Here is a 26,937-nt window from a genome sequence, read left to right on the forward strand (position 1 = left end):
CCAAGGCAGGGAACACAGTGACTAACCATCCTCTGCTCTGGGCCGAGTGCCCTGTGTGGCAGAAGCCAAGGGAGATGGTAGACAAGGACTTACTGTTTCACTGGGGTGGCAAGATATGCCCACCTCTAAGGATGAAAACAATAACCAACATTTATCAGATCTTATCATGTTCAATGTCTGGCACATATTACCTCACTTGCAAAATCCTTAAGAGGTAGGAGTTATGCCTACTTTACAGATGAAGACTGGGCTCAGAGAGGTCAAAGCACGTGTCTGACGACACACAGCAGCAAGTGATACATCCAGAACTCAAACTCAAGTAGGCTGGCTCCAGCATCCAAGCTCTTAATTGGCTGTGCTCTATGACTGACATGTGAGGGCTGAGGCAGGTGGTCCCCAGAGATTTCTGTATTCCCTGGAGGGTAAGATTAGGGAACTCTTGCAGATCCTCCAATACAAGAGATTCTGTGAAATTTGTTAACAAATCCAACATTGCAAAAGTCCGCTGCTATGTAAAAGGAGGGATTTTTCCAAGTAGAGGGACTTCATGAAGGTTCCCCACTGGGCTTCCCTGTGGGTGTGGAGACGATTCCTCTCTCTCCTCCCAGCCCGTGGAGCAGAGGCTTGGCCTAAGCGAGACCTCGAGACCTCGGGGGGTCGCGGAATGACTGCCCACAGAGGCAACAGAGGGGTCAGCATTCAAGCCCAACCACCGGTCGCCCTGGGAACTGCCTGTCAAGTTCTGCGGCCTGTCTCCACACCTATCAAACAGACACGGGTGATTGTAAGGACTGAGGGGACAGGAAAGGTCAAGTACACAGACCCTGGCATGCACATGTCATGGGGCGGATGTGAGGCGTCCCCCAAAGGCTCAGGTGTAGACAGTGCAAAGGGTTCAGAGCAGAGATGATTTAGCTGAACCGAGTCAGTGGACTCACCCCGACAGGGATTAACCGGGTGGGAACTGAAGTGGAGGGGAGTGGCTGGAGGAGTGGGAACGGGTCGTGGCTTTGGGGTGCATATTCCTGTCTGATGAGTGGCGTCTCCATCTCCTGATCACCATGTGAGCTGCTTCCCTCTGCCACATCTTCTGCCCCGACGTTCTTTCTCGCCTTGATTATGGGGATTGAGACCTCTGAAACCACAAGCCTCCAAGTGAGCTTTTCCTCCTCCACAGCTGTGTGGGTCGGGTCCTTTAGTCACGCGGTGAAGAAAGCCAACTAAAACAAAATGGCGGTGATTATAATTTGGGGTGGCGGTGCTGGGGATGGAACCCAGGGCCTCACACATGCTAGGCATGCCCTCTACCCCTGAGCCGCAGCCCTTTTCCTAGTCCTTTTTTTTTTTGGGGGGGGGTGGTATTAGATTGAACCCAGGGCTGCTTTGCCACTGAGCTAAGTCCCCAGGTCTTTTTTAAAATTTTGAGACGGGTTTCATTGAGCCACCCAAGCTGGTCTGGCCCTTGCAATCCTCCAGCCTCAGCCTCCTGCACGCGTGCCCCCATGACCAGCTCCAGTTTTCATGATTAAATACGGGTCCCATTTTCACTGAAGGCGATACTGAATAGACAGCTGGACCGTGACGTGAGGGAGATCCCAGAGCCTGGGGAAAGGACGCTGTGGCCAGGAGCTGACTGACGCCCGGCCTGGGCAGGAAGGGGAGCTGCGCACATGCGCGAGAGCCTGGCGGTGCGGCAGCCTCCAGGGCCAGGGCGAAGGAGCGCAGTGGCAGACCATCGGTCGAGACGTGGATGGTGACTTGGCGTGGTCACCTTCCTGAGGACCAAAGGTCACAGTTTCTAAATCCTCTCCTTCCTCGTCCTCTCTGCCAGGCCATCTGGTCCCAAATAAAGGACCCTAAAAATTTTGCTGGCAGCCCAGCCAGGGTTCTGAAAATCCCTCACCCAAGTGTTCAGGGCCAAGATTGAGCAATCAACCTCGGAACTTCTGTCTTCCTGGGCTGCAGAAGAGCCCAGGAAACCCCCCTCCCTCCTGCCCCCCCTCCAGATCAGACCTCAGCGAACGCAGTGGCAGCCCTGGAAGTAACAGGGCTGGCTGGGCCCCCCTGGTTTCACTGTGCCCATCCAAACCTCTCTGAGCCCAGAGCACAGGGGCCCCACCCCACCCAGACCCAGGGAGGTGGCCCCAGTGTGACCCCTGCGGAGGAAGAGATGCATCTTCAGAGTTGCTTGCCAGGATGGTGATGGGGACTGATAGTTTTTCCTCTGCGAAGTACTTTTATCTGCAAGTGGGCAGTGTGTTGTGTAATGGCCCTTAAGGCACAGGCTGGAGATGGACCCAGCAACAGCGATAGATAGTGGAGGATAGCAGGGAGGCAGGGAGGCTGCGGGGCCTGGGGCCCAGGTCCCTGGAAAGAGCAGACCTCAGGCACCAAGAGTGGGCCACCAGGTGGCTGGGCTCAGTTCCTTCCCCTCTCAGGAATTCCCGCAACAGAGGAAGGATCTCTAAGCGGCACGGAGGCTGCTTTCTTCCCAGCTCAGCCATGAAAGCCTGCTTTGACTTGCTATTTTTTAATAACTGCAAAATTTCCGTTTTCCATCAGCACCCCTGTGTCCTTCCTGCTCTTTCTCTATTCACATAACTGGACTTTACAAATAGGAATGGACAATTCGTTAAGGCACAGGAAGGGAAAGACTTACATACAGACAACCAGACCCAGGTTCCACTCAGCTCAGAGACACTCTGAAAATAACCTTGGGGCCAGGCACAGTGCCACCAGCCTATAATCCTAGCAACTGGGGAGGCTAAGGCAGGAGGATCACAAATTCAAGGCCAGCCTCAGCAACTCAGCAAGACCATGTCTAAAAAAAAAAAAAAAAAATTAAAGAAGTACTCCTCCAGAACCACCTTGGGTAAGGTGTGCACTCCTGGGCCTCACTTTCCTCATCTGAAAATAAGGACAATAGCTCTTACCTCGTGAGGTCCCTATGAGGATAACTAGAAAACGCTAACTATGGTAAATGACTTCCAGGGGACTAAGGACACCTCTGTGGCATCTTTTTAAAACTGGCCTGGTGAGCAGCTGTATTTGGTGTGTGCACTTCTTCCGAGGACTCCGCTGAGGGGTGTTCCTGTCAGTTCTGATTCCTCAGGATTGTGAGCCACGCTCCAGTGCACGTCCTTGCTGAGAACTCTTTATTTGCTTAGACCAATTCCTATGGGTGAAACCGCCAGATCAAAGGACGAAAGCAGAAGTTCGAACTCGTCCATTTTTTCCAACGAGGAGAGAAGCCCATTCCCCTCACCGTCGCCAGTACTGGGTTAGCGTTTTCTCTCACCCCTAACTGAATACGTGATAAAAACAACTGCTCCCTTTCAGGGTATTCAGAGACTTGACCTATTTTAAGGGATGATTTCAGGTGACCGTAGACCCTATAGAATCCTCATGATCCAGGAACCTCTAGGAAGGAATGTAGGTGGTGTTACTGGCAGAGCTGTGATAAAAATCTAAAGTACAGACTCTCAAAGGGCCGGAGGCTGCCCACCCCTGCCTGGCTCTGCACGGGCACCACTTCCAGGCCCACCAAACCTCACGGGAGGGCCACGTCCTCCACCCTCCCAGTGACGGGCGAGGATGGTGCTAAAACACCCTCAGAGCTTTAGGGGGACCCCTCAGAGCCACCACCGTATCTAGGATGATGCTGACGCTCTAATTCAAAGTCCTTCCCTTAACTCGGCAGCCTCTCGGACTCTGGGTTTCTCTCTCTTTATCTGTAGCTTATCTTCAGGAAGGTTGGGCACACAATGGCTATTCAGTCAATGGGCACTTATTTTGGTTTAATGCTATTTATTTTTTTAAAATACTTATATTTTAGTTTTAAGTAGACACTGTATCTTTATTTTACTTTTATGTAGTGCTGAGGATCGAACCCACTGCCTCATACATGCTAGGCGAGTGCTCTACCACTGAGCCACAACCACAGCCCTGGTTTAATGCTATTTAAACCAGAGCTTTACGCAGACTTTCTGATTCAAAAGTAATACAAACTCAATACAGAACATTTTGGGGGTGGAGCAGGCAAAAATTAATCTTGTCATTTCAGTGCCACAGAAAGGTACTGATAGGTATATATCACTTCTTTTTCTTTTCTTTTTAGGTACCAGGTTTGAACCCAGGAGCGTTTAACCACTAAGCCAAATACCCAGCCATTTTTTTTTTTTTAAATTTTGTGACAGGGTCTCCTAAGAGCCTTACTGAGTTGTCGAGGTTGGCTTTGAATTCAGGATCCTCCTGCCTCAGCCTCCCAAGACGCTAGGATTACAGTGTGCCACCATTCCTGGTTGGTATATGTCATTTCTACAGGCCACTAGACTTTCATTAAGTTTCAGATAATCAAGTGTTACGTGTTAGAAAAGGAAGGGCTCTGAGCAGGGCCACCGAGCGGAATAAAGGCCCCACGCTGGTGTGGTACACTCTGCACAGACAGAGCAGCCTGGCTCTCAGCTCAGTGTCCTAAACTCACTCCCCTCCAACACACCACAGGGAGTGTCGCTTCTCCAGAGCCGTTGACTCAGGGCAGTCATAATCTCGCAAAGGAGAGGGAGGGATGAGGGCCGTGCCATCCTCCAACAGGATAGCGCCTAACCTCTGAGAAGGAGCAGAAGTCATCTGGAAAGAACACTCAGGTGCTTCTGATATTAAATCCTCCCTTATTGTGACTCACTAATCTGGCTTTATAGGATGGAAACTGGGGCTCTGAGAGGAGGGGATTACTCAGAATAAAGAGGCCAGAGGTCAGGGAGAACTTGAATTCAGAACCCTAACTTAGGCCAGTTCTACCAGAATGGGGTCAGGTGAATTCAAATCTCAATTCCTTCACTTATTAGCTTCTGACTTTCAGCAAATCAACTGACCAGCAGAAGCCTCAGTTTCTTCATCTGTAAAGCAGGTTGTCATCTTCTTCATTAGGTTCAAATGAAGATTAAAAGAGGGAGGAAGAAAGGCTTCTCTAACTCCTGAGCGCCAGGGACTGCACAATGTGCTTCTCGTGCATTACCTCACTGAGCACTCACAATAGCCTGAGGGGAGCTGGGTGTTATTTTTATAACCATTTTACAGGTGAGGAAACTGAGTCTCAGAGCTTAAGTCATCTGCCCAACATCATGGAGCAAGTAAAAGGCCTGGCTGAGATCTGATTGTTTGGTTTGGGTACTGGGGATTGAACCCAGCGTTTTAACCACTGAGCCTCACCCCTAGTCCTTTTTTTAAATTTTGAGACAGGGTCTCACTAAGTTTCTGAGGCTGGCCTGAGCTTGTGATCCTCCTGTGTCAGCCTCCAGAGTTGCTGGAATTCCAGGTGTGCACCACTGTGCCTGGCTGAGCTGGGATTTAGAATTTCATCAGTCTTAGCGCCATCCCATAACACAAGTAATTCTTAACACAGTGCTTGCAAAACACAAACACTAACCAGCAGCCATCATTTACTGTTATTGTGAATATAATCGCTACATTACATATGATTGGTTGGTCTCTGTTTTTAATCTCCTTGACAGAGAGAACCCAAGAACTGGGTTATCCCAGAAAGGGAAAGAAGGGTCAGCCTCACCCAGTCCTAGGCCAAAGTCATGCTACCCAGGAGCAGGGTGGGCTGCAGCAATACCTGGGCCATGTCTCTTTAAAACCTTGGTCTCTGAGTTGTGGAATGAAGGCCTGGAACAGTCTTGCCTCCTAACAGGGGGGGTGTCACTGCTCTTTGAGGGGTCCTCTAACATTGCAAACTGGTTCATGGTGTCCCTGCCTACTCCAGACCCTGGGTAGGATGGAGGGACCCCTTGTTCCTCCATCCTTCCCAGGGGACCACCTGGAGCCTTCCAATGTGTGGAGGCAGAGAAATCCTCTCCATGACTCTGGCCTTTGCACATCTCCAGAAATGGGCTTGGGTGACCAAAGAGGCAGGACCCAAAGAGAGTGAGAGAGAAGCTATTTTTAAAAGCCCAGTGAAGCCAGGTGTTGCACATACCCGTGATCCCGGCAACTCAGGAGGCCAAGGCAGGAAGAGCACATGTTCGTGGTCAGTCTGGACAACTCAGCAAGACCCTGTCTCAATAAATAGGGCTGGGATTTAGCTCAGAGATACAGTGCCCTTGGCTTCAGTCGCCAGTTCTATAGACATTCATCAATTAAAAAGTTCAGAGAGCCGGGCACAGTGGCGCACAACTATAATCCAGCCACTTGAAAGGACCACAAGTTGGAGGGTAGCCTGGGCAACTTGGTGAGACTGTGTCTTAAATTAAAAAATAAAGGGCTGGAGATATAGGTTAGTGGCAGAGTGCCCCTAGGTTCAATTCCCAGTACTGCAAAAAAATAAAAATAATAAATAAATAAATCGCTAAGCCGAGAGAGCACAGACAGACATGCCACGTAGAATTCCAGCCCCCTCCAGGCCCAGCCAGCGTGAGTAACCCCAGCCCTTCACCAGCGAATTGCAACACACTGACAGAAACTCCACAGCCTTCCAAGGTGTGCAGACAGGTTCGCACAGAGAAGTGTGCCACCCTTTGGGCTGCAGCACGCTGTGCAGTTACAGTTGGCCAGAAGAGCCTTCCTGCCACCAACAGCCCCTGTGCTCTCGGTTAAATCCCAGCTCCAGCTCCGCCGCTGCAGGGGGAGCCATCTGCTTACTCCCTCTGCACCGCAGTCTGCTCATCTCTAAAGTGGGAACACAGGAACGTAAGCACTAAATAACACACGTGAAGGTGGAGCTGGGACAGTGCCGGGGACACACAGGGTATGGAGACCTGCTGGGAGCCAGAGCCTGAAGGGGAGCGTTCATATTCCAGAGGAAGGATAGACAGACAATAGTTAGAAAACTAACCAAAAAGTCCCAAGGCCTCTTCAGAGAACACAAATGAAGTGGTGTGACACAAAGAACTGAATGTCTCCTTTGACAAAGGTGATTGGAGGGACAGCTCTGAGGAGGTGACTTAATGATCAGCAACTATTATTATTTCCTATTGTGAGGGCCGCCGTGGGGTGCCTCCACACAGACTCCAATGAGAAACCAAACTCTCCAGGTTCTCAAACCCAAGAGGGCTCCTTTGAATTCTGACTTTCTGGCAGCAGCAGCTGAGACAGAAACCAGGTTCCTGGGAGACCAGGCAAAGCGGAAGGGGGCAGCAAGAGAGAAGGGGAAGAAAAGACCCCGAGATCTTCAGCTTACATTTAATTTCAAATTAATCCTGTGGAATCTCTTTTGAAAGCCCCAGCATTCTCCTCTTTATGTTTGGGGATATTCTGGGGTTACCGACCTTGTTCTTTACAGAAGACAGCTCTCGGCCATTATTCCACAGTTGCTCTAACAGGCATCTGATTTCCCCTGAGTTCCCAATGCAGAACAAGCACTTAGGAGTCTGAGAAGCGACTGGCCAGTTAAGGCCTCAGAGGTGAACAGCTTCAACTTGTCCATCCTTCTGCGCTGGCCAGAGGCCCATGGTTTGCCCACATCCCATTTAGATCTGTATCACAGTAGATAAAAAGCTGCGCTGGCCCCACTCTCCCGCCACTGCTACCACCACCATCACCACCCCCAACACACACACACACACACACACACACACACACACACACAGTAAACTCCTCCAGAGGAGTAACCCTGGTTTTTTGGCCTCTGTTTCCCCAGAACCATGAGTAGGCCCTCACAGACATCTGGTGCTCAATAGATGCGCGTTGAATTGAGGCCAGGACTGAAGACCCAGACGCACTCTGCCACTCACTAGCTTGTGCCCTCGGGCAAATCAAGCCAGCATTTCCTCCCTCCTGTGCCTTGGGCGTAGGAGAGGAAGGCAGAGGTGACCGGAAGTCCACCATTGTGGGTTACTAGGAAAATCAAAAGAAATCGCTTGGATAATTGCAAAACGTTATTTATAAATGTCATCCTAAGGGGGAAAAGTCCTGAGGAAAAGAAGGGAACCTATACCGAGGCCTTCCTGGAGAGGGTCTGCTCTCCTTTGACGTTTCCCAGTGGCAGAGGAGGGGACCATGGAATTTGGTGGAGGTAGGGGGATGTTTCTGGGATCCAGGACACGGACTAGAAACCGGGATGGAGATTTTTTTTTTTTTTTAAGCCCTATCTGTTTATCCTGTACTTTCGTCGTCTTACTTCTTTCCAACCTGACTGTCCCCTCCTCCCTCCTCCGCTCCTCTCCGCCCCCCGCCCCCTCGCCCAGCAGGGAATTGGCCGGCCGCGCCCCGCCGGCCCCGGCTCCGCCCCCACGCGGCGGCCAGGAGTTAACAGCTGCACCTGTTAGGTATCCCCGCAGTCGCCGGCACCTGTCCCCGCAGCCAATCAGCGCCCGCGCTGCCGGGAACCTAGCTGTCAGCAAAACCCCGACACCCAAACCTCAACATAAATCAAACACTGCCCTGGGCCGGGGATGTCTGTGTCGGGCCCGCACTAGGGACGCGCGGTCAGCAGAGCCCCAGCGCCGCTCGGGTGGCCGCAGCCGGGAGCAGGAAGATGTCGAATGAACTTGAGTGAGTAGGGCGGCCGCGGCCGGCGGGGGCTCGGACGGGGTTCCCCGGGGGTAGAGCCGGGAGGCCGGCGCCGGGGTTCACACGGCAATTTGTTCGGGTGAATGAATGGGCCGCCGCTCGCGCTGCGTGCCCAGGCAGGCCCCCGCGGCTCGCGCTCAGCGTTTCCCTGGGAAAGTGGCTCTTCTCTGTTCTCTGCCGAGCAGTTTCGAGCCAGCTAGGGGAAACACGGGACTGAAACTGCAGGGTTTTGGCACCACTTTTTGATCCTCCGAAGGGGCCTCGGAAATGAGACACAATCCCAACCTGATGGAGGCTTTCTATCTTCTTGCCAAAAGGAACTTCTTGGAGGTGGTTCCAATAGCGTCTTGGGCAGAGAGTTGGGTTTCTCTAAAGGGACTTGTTTGTTGAGCTGGAACCATCCCAAGCGAGAAAGGTACAGTGAGCGTGGCGGTGGAACGTGCGCACTCTGTGGTGGGCTTGACCTAGGTTCAAATCCAGACTGTCCCTGGCAGGCTGGGTGTTCTTGGACAAGTCGTCCAACTTATCGGAGCTGCATTTTCCTCATCTGGAAAATGGGTACAAGATTGTTTGGTAGGATTCTGGAGAGAGTTAAGTGGCTGAAGTCTGTAAAATGCTTAGCCAGAGCCGAGGTCTGAAGAGGTGTCCATAAAATGTGGTTGATTTTATTCAGAGGCAGTTATAAGGCTGGGGAAGCTGAGGAGTGGTTTTGGGTGAGGTCACCTCTGTTGCCTGGCAGGAGGCAGGTGCATCCCAGCCCACATTTGGGATTCAGAATTCTGATTGGCTAATGCTGACCTTTAGTGTGGACCCCCAGGCTAGAGGTCCAGACCTCAGAGGAGGTGGGATGAGGCTAGGATCTGGGCTGCTTGGGTTCAGGACGCTGGTAGAAACCAGACTTTTCAAACACTGACTGTCTTCTTCCGGCCACCCTCAGAGATGAGTGGGCAGAAGCAAGAGTTGAAGAATCTTTTTTTTTTTCCCTCCCCCAAGCTATTCAATTGATTGGTTTAACAACTTAAAGACCGCAGGCAGAGCAGTCGACTGGTCCAGTATTCCATGATACTAGCCAGCTTTGGGGTTCTTCTGGGTTGGTCAGTTATGTTCATAGTACAATCACTGGGGTTAACAGGCATCAGATAACATTTGAATAAATTTCCCCGGGTTGACAAAGTGTTGACAATTGGGACCACAAAGAGTAGGAACACTGCACAGAAGCTTGGGTTCAAGTCCCAGCCCTGCCACTTATCTGTGGCCTGGGCACCCCAGGTTCCTTAGGCTCTTGGAAGGCCCAACAGTTTGTCAACTAGGCAAGTTGCTTCACTTCTTGGGATCCTTGCCTGTAAATTGTGGCCAATAGGGGTACCCACCTCACGGAGTTGTTCAGGATTCAACGATTTTAGATTAGTGATTGCTTTAAAGCCTGATTGAGAGCAAGCTAACAACTCCGTGGTTATTTCATATAAAAAGAAACAACTGAGCTTTTATGAACCCTCTTGCTTTCCAGTTTTCACACTTGGAACATGCACAAAAATATTTTGAGATGTGCCTCCATCCCATTTAGATCTGCTGATTAAAACTGCAGATCTATTTGTTGCAGACAGAATCTATTTGTGTTGCTCCTCAGGGGACAAGTGTCCGGAAGTGGGATTACTTGGAGAAAGATTTTCTACTTTCCTCCTCCTTAGTGATTTGGGATTTGAAGTCAGATCCGCAGACAGTTGAGGCTTCTCTATTTGGGTGCTTGGAGAAGGAAGCCTGTGCCTGCTGAGTAATTGCAGGCTGACTCTGAAGCCACTACTTGAGATTACAATGACAGAGCCTGGGGCTCAGCTGCCCCTACTGATAAGGGGAGGGATACTAAGTGCTTGGCTTGCAAGTTCTGAGCTGCTGCTGTTGCCTCCTTCAGTCTTGCTGGGGCAGTCCCTGAAGAAGCATGGAGCTGAGAAGACTGGTTCAAACATACATTTTGAGCCTTGATGGAAGGACCGACTCTTGCTAACCCTGGGTGCAGTGCAAAAAGCTGAACTTGAATCTCTCCAAACTGCAGGGTCCTGGTGAATTTGTCCTCCCTGACCCTCAGTTTCCCCATTTGTGAATGATGTCTATAAACACCTACCTGCCGGGGGAACAGTGAGCTCCCCTAAGTGGATCACCCGGCTTCAAGTAGGAGCTCCAAGAACGTCAGCCTGATTACTAGGCTTCGGGTGGAGGGCGGCACTTGGAAGGCCTGGTGCTGGGCAGGATGGAGGTTTGCCGGTGGAGTCAGAAACCAGCTCCAGGCAGCTGGTGGGTGGCGAGCGCCTGGGCCTTTCATGTGGTCAGGCCCAGCGCCGGGCGCCTCTGCCAGCCCCCAGGCCTCTGCCAGCCGCCCTGGCTGCCTCCAGCCCGCAGCCTCGCCATGCCCTGGGGCTGGGCCCTGCCGCCAGGGTTCCTGGGGCTGTGGCCCCAGTTCTCGCGGGAAAACGAACGGTGCTGTGTGCCGCGAGTGCGCCTGCGCACAGGCCTCCCTCTGCCTTCCCAAGCGGGCAATGCATTCCACTGGTGGGGCCTAGTCCAGCTGCTGTGGGCGTCTGGTGACCCGTAGTCCCTTCCGAGTGCCCTGAGGCTCTCCTGGGGCCTACTGTGCGCCTGGCACGCCTGCACCAGCCAACCTCGCGCCTGAGTCGGGCGCGGATCTATTGCGGAAGGAAGCAGGGCTTGGCCACAATTGGACCTGGCACATAGTAGGTCCATCAAATGGAGGCTGCATGTCAGGATAATCCCTGCCGCTTCCCTCATCCCGCAGCCTGGACCCCTACTCCCTTTTGGGAATTTTATCCCCATCCCCAAATCGCCAGAGAGAGGCGACTGGGGGCCAGGTGACTGGGGGCCGAGATCCAGGCTGGGCCAGTGGCCAAGGCCCGGCCGCCGTCCATCTGATCTCGGAGAGTACCGGCTCCAGACTGCCTGGAGCGCTGAAAGAGTTAACCAGGAACGCCTCCCCACTGCGGTTTTGTGGTCGAAACCATGATTGCCAGGAGCAAATTTTTGTCGTGCACAAGGTGTGTTATTAAAAGTCGGAGTTACGCTGCTGGTGAATGAAAAGTTAAAAGCCCTCATTAAGCCTGGGCTGTAAAGCAGGCGGACTGTGCGGAGAGGCTGAGGGACAGCCCTAACGGCGGAGGCCTGGGCACCCCAGGTTCCTTAGGCTCTGAGAGCCAGCCACAGGCCCAACAGTTTGTCAAGAAGTCCCACACTGGGGGACAGGAGCAGGCAGAGAGGCGGCGGAGCTGAAGCACAAGTAGATCCTCAGCTTTCTGGTGGGTTAAAACAAAAACAGCAGAAATTGAGCACTGACTCCACATTTGACACAGACTGTGTGTCAAATACTTGATGGCTACATTGTGGCCTTTATTCCTCCCAATGACACAGAGGTGTAAGTGCAATTTTGCAGAAGAGGGGACTAAGATTTGGCTCAGGAGTGCCCAGGGTCTCACCAAAGAACTGGGATCTTAGATGGGTCTTCATCAGGAGCCAGAACAATGAGCCACAATAGTACGCCATCCTGTGCCTAGACATTTAAAAAGGACAGGGAGCTAGGCATATCTATATATAGATAGAAAATATCTATATAGAGATAGAAAACAGTCGTTTTCTCAGAGTGGAAGAAAGTGAATGAATTCTCTTCTCTGCTTCCTGTTTCTTTGTGGGTTTCACATTTTATATACATATATTTTACAAACCTATGTTGCTTTTGAAATGAAGAAGGGGGAGAGAGGAAGTCAGTGTTAAGAGATTAGTTCACCCCACTATTTTAAAGAGAGAATTGTTGGTTTACTCAGAACAGTGCTCTCAAAGTGTGGTGCCTGGATCATCATCTTCATCATCATCTGGGAACCTGGAAATGCAAATTCTCAACCCCACCCTAGACCTACTAAATCAGAAACTCTGGGGGTGGGGCTCAGCATGATGTGTTTTAACAGGCCCTCCAGGTGATTCTGATGCATGTTCAAGTGTAAGAACCATTGGCCTAGGAGACCAGGCAGAGGATTGGGAAGCAGGAGGTTCCCAGATCCACTCCTGACCTCAGTGCTGTCACTGAGTCAGCGGGCTGAGGGCCTTGCTCCGGGATCACACCGTGTTTAAAGCCCCGCTCTGCCACCTGTGGATTGGATGACTTTTCCTCCAGATCTTTTACCTAAGTGTCAGTTTTTGTTCATGTAAAATAGTGACCAAAACACCCATCTCACAGGACACGTGTGAGAACAAAAAAGGCACAGCACCTAACTGTATCAAATAATTTAGATCCTTTCCCTTCACTTATCTGCCTTCCCTTGTTGGCACTCTGCTTTCCCATTTGTAAAATGTAGCAGATAATCCTCGCTGGCTATCTCTGTCTGTCTATCTATCTTCCTCCCTCCCTGCCTCCCCCCTTTCTTTCTTTGTCCCTTTCCCCACCCCTTTGCCTCCTAAAAAGGCCAGAGCAACTGACCTAGTGAAAGTCTTTAAGAGAAATGTGTCACCAATGTTGAGTTAGGGTTAGGGCTCGGGTTCGAATCAGGAACTTTCAAGGGTGGGACCAGCGTGCTATTCACCACTGTGTTCCCAGTGCTCTTCATGTGGCCTCTTATAGAGTGGCCTTCAGAATGTTGAGTGAATCCATGAGTGAATGAACCTCTGGGTGTAGAGGTGGGTTTCAGGTTCTTTCACACCTCAGTTGAACAATCATGAAAAAAAAATAAGAAACCAAGAGCATGAAAGAGCAATTCCCATACAGGGAAGAATTTTTCAAAGGGTAGAAACTGAGTTTCTGGTATAATTAGAAAATGGCACATAATTAATTTACATGCAACTAGCAGTGGTTGCTGGAGGCTGACAGCCCTCAACTTGCCCACCTGGATCCCGATGGGGAAGCAGGTGATGCTCACCCCCTTATCTTGGCATCTGCAAGCTTCAAGCCTGCGTCTGCCAGCTGGGAAGAGATGTCCCACTTTTCGGTGGGAGAAAGTGAGGCTGTGAACTGTGCGGTTTGCGGGGGCTACCAAGACATGACCAGGAATTGGTCAGCTAGCACCTGGCGCTTGGTAATCCCTCCCTGAAAGGTAGCTCTCATAATAATTCCTTGAGGTTCATACTCTCCTCTTCCCACATTTTGTAGGTTAGAAACCCAGGCACAGAGATGTCAGGTTGCTTGCTTAAAGTCACACAGTGAATAGCAGGGATGGAACTGGAACCCAGGTCTGCATAGCTCTAGGGCTACCCACCCCTGTCCCCATGAGTTCACATGGCCTTGTTCAAACCTACATTCTACCATTTCTCCATTAAGCCCCCCCTCAAAGGAGCCCCCATGTGACAAGATACATTTCCCAACCTGCGCATCCAAAAAACCAGATGAGCTACCAGCAGCCACCAGAACCCTGGGGCACCTTGCGTGGGGCTGACTGGGAAGTGGTTCCTCCGTGAGCAGCTGTGTCAGGGCCTCCCTGGGATGATTAGTGAGTGTGATTGATCGCTGCTGATGAAGCTGGGTGGCTCACAGCAAGGTTTGGCAGGTCACTGGGCGGATCTGAGTGTCAACACCCAGCTCAAGTGGCCCCTGAAACTCTCCTGCTCCCCTCCAGCCTGAGGATCCAGGCCAGGCACCTCTGTGGGCTGGGCTTGAACCTACTCCTTTGGTGGTTGGTTTTCTCCCACTTTCTGCAAAACCCACTAAGTGAAAGTGTTTAATTGACTGTCTCTGTATGATGGAGATGACGGGGAGACAGGGGAGTGTTGGACAGAGCACTGGACAGGACACTGGGAGACTTGAGTCTCCATCCTGCTGTGTGTCCTTAGGCAAGTCACACCTCCTCTCTGGGACTAGATTTCTTAGGTCTCTTTGTGCCTTAAATTGCTGGGTTTCGCAGAGTGAGATGGTAGCAAGAGGGCATCTACTGAGTCCCACTGGAAGTTTTAGGTGGCTCAGGCAGAAAGCAGGGGCCGTTGCCAGGCAGAGAGAGGGGCTTGTTGGGATGAAACCCCACCTCCCCACTCTTGGTCGCCTCCCTCCTGGTGCCCGGGATGATGCATGTTGGAGTCAGGAGGATAAGAGGGTGACTGGGCATCCAGCGGCTGGGACCACACCCCTTCCATGCCTTGGGCCCAAAGTAAACTGAGGGGAAGACTCCACCCACCCTAGGCCTCTGCCTGGACAGTGCGCACATCCCTGTGGGCCAGTGATAGGAGACCTCCCCAAGTGAGGCCCAGCAACCAGACTCCTGAGCTCCTCTCTCTTTTTTCTTTCTTTTTTTTTTTTAATATTTATTTTTTACCTTTAGGTGGACTTTTTATGTGGTGCTGAGGATCGAACCCAGTGCCTCGCGCATGCCAGGCGAGCGAGCTACTTCTTGAGCCATATCCCCAGCCCATGAGCTCCTCTTTCTTGATCTTACTTCCACCTCTTTCCCAAAGGAGAAGCCAGACTGGGAGGCACTGAGAAAGGGCTTTGTGAAGGTTCTGGAAGCTGAGAGCCAGGGACCTCAGTTCTAGGCTTGACACCTTGAGGTGCCAGCTGGGTGGCTGTAGGCAAACCAGCGGCCCTGTCCGTCACCCTTTTTCCTTTTTCCTGCTATCGATTGGGGACAGTCACGTTTCCCCTCCCTACCAGACAAGGGCGTTGCAGGATCCCAGGTATGACAGCTATATGAGAGGCGCACTGAAGAATATAACATGCTATGCAAATGTGAGCGATTATCAAATCTGGGCTTGAGCTTCCTCCTCAGTGGGCTGGCCTTCCCTGAGGCAAGGTGACATGCAAAGCATCTGGCTCATACTTGCCACACAGTAGGCGGACAACCCTGGGAGCTGTCCCAGGTTATGCCTTTGATCTTGTCTTTGCTCTCAGCTGGAAGGTCCCAAGCCCTCCCCACCCATCTCCATCCTCCCTCTTCCCCTCCACCCCTTCCTCAGTAAGCCTCTGTCACTCCCCAGGGTTTGGGCAGGTCGGAGGTCCTCTGGCTTCTTTTCCTTCTGAGCCTTCTTTGCCTCTCTGATATCGACTCTTTGGTTTTGGTGGTCCTGAATGTTGTTAAAGTGCACCCTTGCTGACCCCTGTCTCCAGTTTGCCTAGGACAGGGTCTGGCACTTAGCAGTTACTTGAAAAATCCTTGTTAAAATGATGGATGGGTGCCGTGCAAGTTTATTGTTTTGGACTCTCTCCTGCATCCCTTGGTGGAAAAGCAGCTAGTTGTGGAGTTCTCAGGCCAGATACAGGTCACCTAATGTCTCTGTTGTCTATTTCCAGGTCTTTAAAGTGGGAATAATAATACGCCATGTGTGTTGGGAGGCCCCACAAGATAATGGATGTGAAAGCTGAGGCAAGGGGTTATTAGCTCTCTTTTGTCTTTGACACAGAACCTGGTTCACAGACAGGAGGCTTGCGGGTAGTGATAATCTAAGAACCTCGGGCAGTCTCCCCTTTACTCTCACTTGGAGGATCCAGGATGATGATGTGATGATGGCTATTATTTGCTGAGAGATTATTCTCTGGCAGGCTCTAGGCTAAGCACATTTCTCACGTAAATGCACTTAATTCTCCTAACAACCCAAGAGATTAACTCTCCTCTAAAGTAGCCACCCTGGTGACTCGCCATTACATTACCGTGTTCTAATTTTCCTCACAGCACTTATCACCAACGAAAATTAACTCATTTACCTACTTGTTTATGGTCTGTCTTCTCCAATTAGACATGAGTTCCATGGGAGCAGAGCCTTATCTATCTGGAACAGTCCCTGATGGCAGGCAGAAGACACTCAGGAGACCCATGTCACAGCTGAGGAAGTCGGCCCAGAAGGCCAAGGGGCTTACTCTAGGACAGATTTACCACACCAGGGCAGTGCTTCCCACGGGGCCACCTGGTGTGCCACAGGATCTCAAGTCGGCAAGGTTGCCCAAGACCGCGCACACCCCCCCATTCCTTTTCATCTGCTGATAGCTCAGGAGTTCCATCTTGGACACAGACACCAACGGAGAATTTGTGTAGGCCCTGGGGAAGGTGACCTCATAAGAGAGGAGTCACCTAGTTTCCCTCTGTTCTAGCCCTGTCACTCTTGAATGATCCCTTCTGGGAAGCCTTTCCCCAGTCATCCTGTATCAACTCCTGGGATTTCTTCCCCTCTGCCTCACCCACTGGGTCCTGGACCCAATCTTTAAGAAAACAGAGAACAAAGCTGGGCGTGGTGGGGCACACCTGTAATCCCAGCTCCTGGGAAGGCTGAGGCAGAAGGACCACAAGTTGGAGGCCAACCTCAGCAAGTTAGTGAGACCCTGTCTTAAAAAAATAAAAAGGAATGGGGATGTATCTTAGTGGTAAAGCCACCCCCCCCCAGTTCAATCTGAGAGAGAGAGAGAGAGAGAGAGGAAGAAAGCGTGCACATGTACATGCAAGAGAGACACAGAGAACCAAAACTTATTGGATTTCAGGATTCGACACACAATGCACTGCTAAGCTTATCCGTAGTCAAGACTTTCTGGAAGCTGAATGCTTGGTGCTAGGACATGAGGTGGCTGGAGGTGTGGGCAGGCCTCAGGGCCAGGACACTAGGGTTTCAGCTTCTGGCCAGAAACTCTTCCAGTCATCGTCTCGTCTTCCTACTTAGTTCCTCCTGCCTGTGTGGGTGGAAAATTCCTTTCTGCCTTGCAGAAGAGAATTGGCTCAGTGTATTCCAGAGAGGGGAAATTTCCAGAATAGGAAAGGCATCTAGAAAGGAGACTAACAGAGAGGTTCCGAGCTGCATCTTGGAGCCCAGCAAGTCCCCGTTCAGGTGATATTGCCTGAGGTGACTCAATTTCCCCTTCTGTACAAGGGGATGATACCTTCACAAGCTACTGCTTGTGGGAGCTGAGAGGTCACGCAGATGCAGTGATCCCGCGTCTACCTATAGTAAATGCTGAAGATATAGCACCTGCTATTTATCAAGGAATCAGACTTGGGGATCCCCAGAGGGTACATTGGAGACCCTGGTAGGCCAGGAAAGTCTCCCAGGTAATCAGAAAATACTATCAGTTTTTTTGTTTTAGGTATGATTTTATTATTGTTTCCTAAAATTTCATTTTCAAAAAGTGTAGGAAAGTCAAACACAGTAGTATACACCCGTGATCCCGGCTCCCAGGAGGCTGAGGCAGGAGGATTGCAAGTTCCAGGCCAGTCTGGGCAACTTAGCAAGAGCTCATCTCAAAATAAAGTTTAAAAAAGAACTTGGGGGTGGGAGGGTTGAGGTTGTGGCTCAGCAGTAGAATGCTCGCCTAGCACATGCAAGGCCCTGGGTGCAATCCTTAGCACCACATAAAAATAATTTAAAAAAAAAAAAAGGTATTGTGTCCAACTACAACTAAAAAATAAATATTAAAAAAAAAAAGGAGCTTGGTGAGTAGCTCTGTGGTAGAGTGCTTGCCTAGTATGCATGAGGCCCTCAGTTGGATCTCCAGTACCCCAATATATAGATATACACATATACACATAAAAACGGACAACTGATAGCTCCTCACTCCACCCTCTTATTCCAGGCCCAGTTCTGCCACTGTTTCGTGTGACCATGTCTTGTAACATTTTGCAACCCCTTGGTGTCAAGCTGACCTGGAGTACCGCAATAGCGTGCACATATTAAGTGCCTATTATGTGCCAGGCACAGTTCTAAGCTAGTGCCCTTGATCCTCATAATCCTACACAGTGGGTACTTTATAGACTTACTTACAAATGAGAAGTGGGGCTAAGCCCTGGTTGGCCAGCTGGGGAGGAGAGCTCTGGGCCACTCAGCCTTCCTCCATTTCTCCCCCCTGCCTGCCGAGTTGGGAGTTCCCTTTAGCCTGGGGCTGGGCAGGGGGGGGGGCAGCCACCCTGGGCTCAGTGGGTAAGTTCCTCTAACCCCAGGCCCAGGGGGCAGCTAGGAGCTTTTTCTCACTTCTCTGTCTGCAGCTCCTTGATTTATAGCAGCAGAAACTTGGGGTGTGCCTCCCTCTCCGCACCCCTAGAGCAGGAAGGTTTCTGTCATTTCTCTTTCTTGTGTGACAGCTCCTTCTGCCCCCCTCACAGAGCCCTATACCTGGGGCCCCGTGAAGTGGAATGGGAGACACCGCCTTAGATGAAGTCTGCAGAAGGGTTGACTTCTACCCCCCCCCCAGCCTGCTGAGATCTAGTCTGGGCTGCCGCTTCCACCAAGCTGGAGAGTGTAGGCCCGAGTCACTGGGTGACAGGTGGCCCTTGCCCACCCACTAATCTGCCAGAGGGCCTGAAATTTCATTACTAACGCATTTCTTCTGCTCTGGTGAAGACTGCCCTCTCGCATTGTGGCAGAGCAGTGTGACTTTGGTGCGGGACAAGCCTGGGTTTAAGTCCTGGTGTGTCACTGAAGGCTGCAGGATCTTGGGCATTTTCTATCCTTGGCCTCAGGCGTCAGTGAGCTGAAGTGAAGAACTTACCTTGTAGTGTCCGGTAATGAGCAGGTCTAACGAATTGGTCAATGGCAGCTGACGGGTTCCTATGGCCCTAACACGGGTGAGTCCATCAGGCCCGTGGATAAAGGAGGCTTTGGGCGGCAGAAGAGCTTCATCTCTGGGGCTCTCTCCAGCCCCAGCCTGAAGCCCGTCCTCTCACCTGCAGCCGCCTCCACATACTCTGCTCCAAGAGGCTCTCAGCCGGGTTTGCTCATGACTGAGAGCCTATGTCCTGAGCCATTCTCAGGGTGTGGTCCCCAGGCTTCTAGCAGTAGCAGCACCAGGGAAGGTCATCAGAAATGCAAATTCTCCATCACCCCCGGCAGAGGGACTCAGAAACTCCCAGGTTGGCCCAGCGATCTGCGTCCTTCTCCTGCAGCTCAAGTGTGAGAACAGCGTCCTGTCCTACAGCACCCTTCCCTCAGAGCCTGAATCCCCCTGGGCCACTCTCTGACTGGGACCCTGCTTCAGTTTCCTCTACCAAAAATAGAAGTAATACCAGGAGCCGCCTCAGCAGGGTGGTCGTGAGAACGGGGCTAGATGATGATTCGCGAGAGGAGTCCAGTTCAGTTCCTAAACCATGACCAGTGCCCGATGCAGACGAGGAGCTATTTTATCATCGTCATTCTACATTGTGTCCCCACCGTCCTACATCTGCTCCCATCTGCCACTGAGCGAAGCCATCCCCAGGGCCGAGTGTCCCCAGCTAAATGTCTGCCTCCTCCTGTAGCTTTTCCCCGGCCCCTTTCCTTCGAGCCCATGGGCTTGTGTCTTGGGGACCGTGTCTTGTATTTGTGGAAGCTTCTCAGCACAGCGCCCGGGTTCTGCCTGCCTCCATGTGCCCTAAACATTCAGCTCCACGTCCTGGCATCTGAGCAGCTGCCTGGGGACCCTACATAAAGGGTGGTCCACAGTGCCACTTCCCAAGACCACTGCTGCCTGAGGGCTTCCTTGCCCGGCCTTCTGTCATTGGCCGTGGTCCCCCGACACAGTGATCTGCAGCTTCTTTCACGGCCTTGAGGACAGCAGCCTCAGAAGAAGCATGCTGGGCTGTCCGGCCATTTTCATCTTTGCAGCATGTCACTGTCACTTCCCATTTGGTTGCATCGATCGCCTCTGAACTGTCTCCTGAGGCGTGTCCCGTTGAATCCCCCCTAGTCTCGCAGGGTTGGCTCTGTGGCCCTCACTGCAGGGAAGGGAACGGAGGCCCCGGTCCACAGCCTCTACGGGGCAGCATTGGTGTCCCTCCAGCCCCAGAGCTCGTGTCCATCCCGCTGCCCCGAGCTGCCCAGTGTGGCACAGCAGTTCCAAGTTTCCCAGGCTGGTGGCTCTCTGAGTTCCTGGGCGTTGGCCTGAGGCTGCGCACGCGGGGACCTTCCTAAATCTGACCCTCCTCGTGCGCCTCCAGCTTCAGGTCTGTGCGGCTGCTGAAGAACGACCCGGTCACCTTTCAGAAGCTCCCCTACACCAGCGAGGACGAGGCCTGGAGGACGTACCTGGAAAACCCCTTGACAGCCGCCACGAAGGCCATGATGAGAGTCAACGGGGACGACGACAGCGTGGCGGCCCTGAGCTTCCTCTACGACTACTACATGGTACGTCGCCCCCTTCCCACTAAATGGGGGTCTGCTTTCAGGCTGTGGCAGCCACCAGCAGCCGGCCCAGCCCCTCACCCCAGGGCCTTGGTACGCGCTGTTTCCGCCTCCTGGCCGCTGCCCCTTCCTCCTGGCTAAACTCCATTCTCTGCTTGGATCTTAGCTTAAATGTCACCTCCTTCTTTCATGGGGTGAGGGGTGCTTTCTTGGGTCCCCCATTCTGTACCTCCTCTGGGGCCCTCATACCCACTGGCATCCTCCCCGCCTAGCCTTAGAAACTTGCCGCCTGCTCATCCACTCCTCCATTTCCTCCATGAGACTGAGCTCCTGGAGGGAAGGAAAAACGTCGTGTCACCCTGAGTCCCCAGCACCCCGCACAGCCTGCCACCCAGGGCACGCCAGGTGTGGGTTGGCAGATGAACGCCTCACCAGGCTCACTGCAGCCCGGCCACCCTCTGTCCTGTCCCTGGGATCGTCCCAGCCTCCCATCACCCCACCCTCCTGTTGCAGCCCTGGCACCTGGAACACTCCTCCTGTCTAACTTAGCCCACTCCCTCCCTCCTTCCTTCCTTCCTTCCTTCCGAGCCTCGCCAAGGCCAGCCTTCTCCTGGATGCCACTCTGCCACATCCGCTCCCTCTCCTGAGCATCTTGTTCTTCTTCCTGCCTCGCTGCCACACTGTCTTCTGTTGTTCTCTAATGATTTCCAGGGCCCTGATCTTGACTTTGAGACTGTTGGCTCCTGAGAACAGGAATTCGTCCCTCCCGTCTCTGATAAACAGGGCTCCATCCAGTTAGCAATCACAAACATGGAACACAGGTGACACCCCCGCCACCTGTGCCAGGCATTGCCACTGGGACCCAGGCCTCATCCTCACTGAGGGAACACGGGCTGCGGCAGCTCTGGCGGCCCAGTACTCCAGCAGCCCTGCCAGAACTGACCCAGGACAGCTCACTTACCTGGGGGGCTGCACCAAGACACTTGCCTAGATTTGGGGATCAGGGACAAGAATAGCCAATTGTTGAGACAACTGATTCGAAACTGAACTTGGAAGATTTAGAGTTGCCTTGCACAAAAGCTCTGAAACTTATTGGCCTAAGAAGCACCTTGTCCACTTTACCACAAGAAGGAAGACACATTCTCTTCATGAATTCAGAGGCCACAGGAGGGCAGGGGCATGTGGGTCCAGGTAGAAGGCCACCCTCTTCTCTGACTTGGATTCTCATCCTGGAGTGATCTGGTTACCTCACTCTGCTGCTTTCCCAGAAGATTACCGTGTGCAGCCCGGGTCAGCAGGAGAGGAATGGAAATGGTTACCTCAGTGTGGGGGCCGTGGCAGGAGCCAGAATTCTTAGTCTGATTCAAACCCCAACCTGGAATTTATAGGTTAAGTTTGGACCCTGGCTTGGAGTCTTGGCTTTATCAGCCTTGGGGACAATGAGTTAGAATGTTCTAAGGTGTGATAATACTATAATCATGGAAGGCCACATTTGTGCGGTTAGGCTGTGTCTGCACTAGGTGCTGCTCTGAGCACTCCCGGCCATCCCTGAAGTTATTTTTGTCACCTGTGTTTTATAGATGAGGATGTGGGGTGCAGAGGTTAAGTGCCTTGCCCAGGCCACACAGCTAGTATGCGTCTAGGAATTGAACCAGGAACTCTGGATTCAGAGTTCCCTCACCTCATCCACGCAGTGGTGATGACAGTCTATCTCCTGGTGGGGTGAGGGTTAAATTAGAGAATAGAAGCATTTGGTACAAGGTCTAGTGCACAAGGAGTTCTCTGCTTTAAAAGCCAGTATTATTTTATTAATAAATCTTCATAATTTCTTGAAGTTGGTTTTATAATCCTACACTTGACATATGAAGCAACCTTCTCAGAGAGGTGCAGTCTTTTATATAAACTTACGCAGAACTTTAAGCAGTAAAGGGAGGAAGCCAGGTCTGCCGGACTCCAAGTTCAAAGCTCTTTAACTTGTAAGCCTGAGCTGCTTCTCTCTGCTGCCTGACTTGGGGACCAGACTAAATGGTGGCTAGAATTGCCACCAACCTGAAAGACCCATGAGTCTTCTCCCAGAGTTCCAGGCCAAAGCCACAGAAGCAGGTTGAGGCTCTTAACAGCTAGATCTTAACCAAGAATCGTTCATAAATCCTGCCTTTCTGCCCCCAGGGCCCCAAGGAGAAGCGGATACTGTCTTCCAGCACCGGGGGCCGAAATGACCAAGGAAAGAGGTGAGGCCGGCTCTGCCCTCCCCAGCCCTCCCCCACCTCGGACGCCTCTAACATGGACAGACTTGCCTGTTAGGCACAGGGACACAGGGGACAGCACCCACAGTGCCTTTAGGGGCTCATGAAAGTGCTTTAATTTCTTTGACAATCAGAAGAAAAAAATTAATATACTCCAACCCACAGCATTAAACCTGCCTGTCTTCTTCCTCTTCTCGTTTTTTTCCCCCTTTTTGCAGTGCTAGAGGTTGAACCAGGGCCCTGAGCCAGCTAAGCAGGCGCTCTGTTCCCACTAAGCGGAACCCTAACCCTTGAAGCCGCCTTTATGGCAGTGTGATGTATAAGATCTTCCAAAATATTTTTGATGGGGCTGGTGAAGGCGGAAGAGGCAGGGGGCTGACCTGGGCTTTCCTGGACGTGCTCGCTCACACACACACACACACACACACACACACACACACACACACACACACACACCCCTGCCTGCAGGCCACTGAGCTGGTGTTTACTGAAAACAAACTTCAAAGCCCCGGCGGGGAAAGCCCTGGAGGCAGCTTTTCTGTCCCTGCTCCAAACCCTCCTCCCCACAGCCTTTTTGGGGGAGGGGAGCTGCTCTGTCCTTAGTGAGGGGACAGTTGTGTTCCTTACTTCTTCCCTCTGGTTCTTTGGGCTTCTGCCTGGCATTCGCGCCTGGGGCCACCAGTGTTCCCTTCCTTGTAGACAGCAGCCATGGCCAGAGGGGCGCTGGGGGGGCCTTGCCCCTCTCGCTCCACTTTCTCCTTCCCAGCCAACTGGGAGACTTCTCGAAAATGACCGAGCAAGGCCTGTGCCGGGAAGCCTCGTGGGTCTTCGTGCCTTCCAGAAAACCCCAGTGGCGGGCACCTCCTGGCAGGCAGCGGCGTGTGGGCGGGGCCTGCTCGGCCTCCCTACGCAGCCACAGCCTGGGCCGTGGGTTTTCGTGTGAGGCCCTGGGTTCCATCAGCACCACATAAAAATAAATAAATAAGTAAAATAAAGGTATTATGTCCTACAACTGGAATAAAAAAACGGACTCTATAAGTAGACAGTAAAAATGTCCTGTGATCCTGCACCTCTGTCCACCTTCACAATTCAGGGTACATCCTTCCAGACCTTTCTCTAAACATCTATTTACCACACCCACAGATCCACAGCCCCCTCCCATACACGGCTCACGGAATGACTTCATACTGTTGTTTTGAAGTGGGGACATTTTTGACACAGGATAGTTGACTCTGGCTAAGAAATAAATGTTAATAAATTAATAAGTCCTGTAAGTGGATAAGACATGTTCTCCCCCTCGACCCTGAGCATGTGTCTGGTTCCACTCTGGGCATCTTCTTCTCATCCCTGGTGAGATCGGCCTGCTTCTTGCAAGGCCGAAACAGTACCCGGATGCGTAGGCGCAGTGGCACACGCCTGTAGTGCCAGCGGCTCAGGAGGCTGAGGTAGAATAACAAGTTCAAGGCCAGCCTCAGCAACTGAGCAAGACCCTCAAAATAAAATAAAAAAGGCTGGGGACATAGCTCCGTGCCCCCAGGTTTGATCCCCAGCACCAAAAGAAAATTTGGATGGAAGAAGGTCAGTGTGTCAGTGTGTCACCTCCAGTCCAACCAAGGGCCCCTCCTGCCCCAGAGAACATAGCACTCACTTTGCCCTCCCCCAGGTTCTACCACAGCATGGAATATGACACAGACCTCATGTCCCTCGAAAGCCCCACGCACCTCATGAAATTCCTATCAGAGAACACGCCTGGAACCCCAGAGTACCCGGATCTGCTCAAGAAGAACAGCCTGATGAGCTTGGAGGCAGCTGTGCCCAACCCTGGCAAGGCAGCTCCCCTCCCCGCCGGCCCCAGCAAGCTGGAAGTGGGCTCTGAGGACAGCTACCTTTTGCCCCCCAGTGATCTGTACGATACCGGCTCCCTCAACTCCTTGTTTGAGAGCATTCATGGGGTGCCACCCACACAGCGCTGGCAGCCAGACAGCACCTTCAAAGATGACCCTCAGGAGGTGAGAGCCCTCTCCTGGGCCCCTGCAGTACACCGCATATGTGCACTCAGGAGATACATACAGAAGGAAATGAGAGAGTGGGAAGGTCAGAGGTTTGGAATCCAAGGAAGAAGTCCCAGAGCTGAGGCAGGGTTGCCTTGTACTGTCTTCCAAGTTGCCGACTGCACAGTCTGTACAGCTGTATGCGCGACCCTGGGCTGAGGCTCCTGAAACCTGCACATGGTCACTTACTATATCGGGATTGTGTCTCTCTGCAGTCGCTGCTCTTCCCAGATATCCTGAAAGCATCCCCGGAACCCCCGTGTGCAGAGGACTACCCTAGCCTCAAGAGGTAACGTGGCCCCTCTGGATCCTTGACCAGGGGGATAGGGGCTTGGCGGGGGGCAGGGGCTGCAGACAGCTTTACATGGTCCCCAGCACATACTCAGTGAACGGGAAAGGGGGGAAGTGCATAAATGGAAAGAGAATGATCTCCTCGTCCCGTCCTGGGCTGCGCAGGCTCTGGTCTCCCTGCGCTTGCACCTCCCAGCTTCTCTGGGGTTCATCAGGACCGTGGCTCCACTAGGCCATTACATAGAACCCAAAATGCAGAGACTGAGGCCCAGGAAGTAAAGTGACTTGGAAGGTCACAGGGAGAGTCCATGAGAGCCTCGGCTCGCTGCCCAGCCTCCTGCTGGCCTGGCCTCACTGTCCCCTCCTCCCCTTGCAGTGACTTTGAGTACACCCTGGGCTCCCCCAAAGCCATCCACATCAAGTCCGGCGAGTCGCCCATGGCCTACCTCAACAAGGGCCAGTTCTACCCTGTCACCCTGCGGACCCCAGCAGGTGGCACAGGCCTGGCCCTGTCCTCCAACAAAGTCAAGGTGCGTTGGCTTGAAGCAGCTGGGGAGGGGGCGGCCTGGGGCCAGCCGGGGCCCAGGGAGGGGTGGGTTGATCCTGGGAAGAGACCAGGCGCCCCAGGCTGGGGTGACACTGCTGCCATGCCCCCAGAGCGTGGTGATGGTCGTCTTTGACAATGAGAAGGTGCCCGTGGAGCAGCTGCGGTTCTGGAAGCACTGGCACTCCCGGCAGCCCACCGCCAAGCAGCGCGTCATCGACGTGGGTGAGCCTCTACCGCCCCTGGCCCAGCCTCCCCCAGGCCTCCTCCTGCTGTGCCCCCCCAGCCCCTGTGACCCGTCTCCTGGCAGACCAGGTGGGGGCACGGGAACTTGCATCTGCTGACATGAAGCAGAGGCCTCTTTTCCAGGGTGCTTTGGGATAAACAGGGCCTGGGGACTCTGCAATGTCCCAGAGATAGGCCCTGAGATGCTGGCCTGTTTGTCCCCTACGGTGTGTCTAGGTGACATAGCGCACACCGTGCAGGGCTGGCAGTGGTGGTAGACAGCTGAGGCACAGTACTGGTGGTTCTTGTTGAGGGTGAGATCCTCAGGCTCTGTCAGCAGGTGACAGCCACCCTGTGTGTGCCACCATGCCCCCAACCTGCCCTGAAATAGGGGGAGGCACAGCTCCCCTTCCTGCCTGCAGGTGTGTCTCCACCGCCCTCCCCCAGACTCGACCAGCTCCCCTGCATGCCTGTGGTGTTGATCTCTGCCTGGTACTGTGTGTGTAGCCTGCAGAACTCAGTACAAATAGGGCACAGTTCAGCGACTTATCCGCGAGGCTGGGTGGCAGGGCAATTGGGAGCATGGGTCACAGAGCCAGACAGATCTGAGCTTTGCCTTTTATTAGCTGTGTGACCTTCGCCAAGTAGCCAAACCACACTGAGCTCCATTTTCCTCATGTATAAACTGAATATGCCCAGTGGAGTTGTGAGGATTACCCGAGGGCCTGCCAGTCTAGGTGTCCAAGAAATGGTCGTTGCCAGTATTACTACGTTCACGACCGCTGTTATTACCATTGTTACTGCTATCACTACCATATCACCTGTCACTTCTCCTGGGAGACCTCCTACTTACTAACCCCTATGGAAAGGACAACCTCCACCAGGCGACAGGGGCCATGGGGTTCCCTCTGGGCTTTGGCAGATCTGTCCCCCAGGCTGGACTTGCCCTCCAGTCTGTAACCCAGGCCCAGTGTTCCTCCTTCCTCCTGGACTGAGGCCCAGCTCCTGCTCGCCCCTGCCTTGT

The 26,937-nt window shown here is 52.7% G+C and overlaps 1 protein-coding gene across 1 annotated transcript in view; it reads left to right on the plus strand.

Annotated features, from left to right (window-relative positions):
- The first annotated feature begins 8,235 nt into the window (after window positions 1-8,235).
- Grhl3 (grainyhead like transcription factor 3) overlaps window positions 8,236-26,937 on the plus strand; it is a 32,791-nt gene continuing 14,089 nt past the window's right edge. The window contains exons 1-7 of the mRNA XM_078025606.1: window positions 8,236-8,493; window positions 20,373-20,559; window positions 22,726-22,787; window positions 24,466-24,811; window positions 25,069-25,142; window positions 25,521-25,674; window positions 25,802-25,913. Of these exons, the coding sequence (XP_077881732.1) occupies window positions 8,477-8,493; window positions 20,373-20,559; window positions 22,726-22,787; window positions 24,466-24,811; window positions 25,069-25,142; window positions 25,521-25,674; window positions 25,802-25,913 (952 nt within the window). The 5' untranslated portion in view covers window positions 8,236-8,476. The remainder of the gene's footprint in view (window positions 8,494-20,372; window positions 20,560-22,725; window positions 22,788-24,465; window positions 24,812-25,068; window positions 25,143-25,520; window positions 25,675-25,801; window positions 25,914-26,937) is intronic.

Source organism: Ictidomys tridecemlineatus, chromosome 11 (assembly GCF_052094955.1).
Source record: "Ictidomys tridecemlineatus isolate mIctTri1 chromosome 11, mIctTri1.hap1, whole genome shotgun sequence".
Lineage (NCBI taxonomy): Eukaryota > Metazoa > Chordata > Mammalia > Rodentia > Sciuridae > Ictidomys > Ictidomys tridecemlineatus.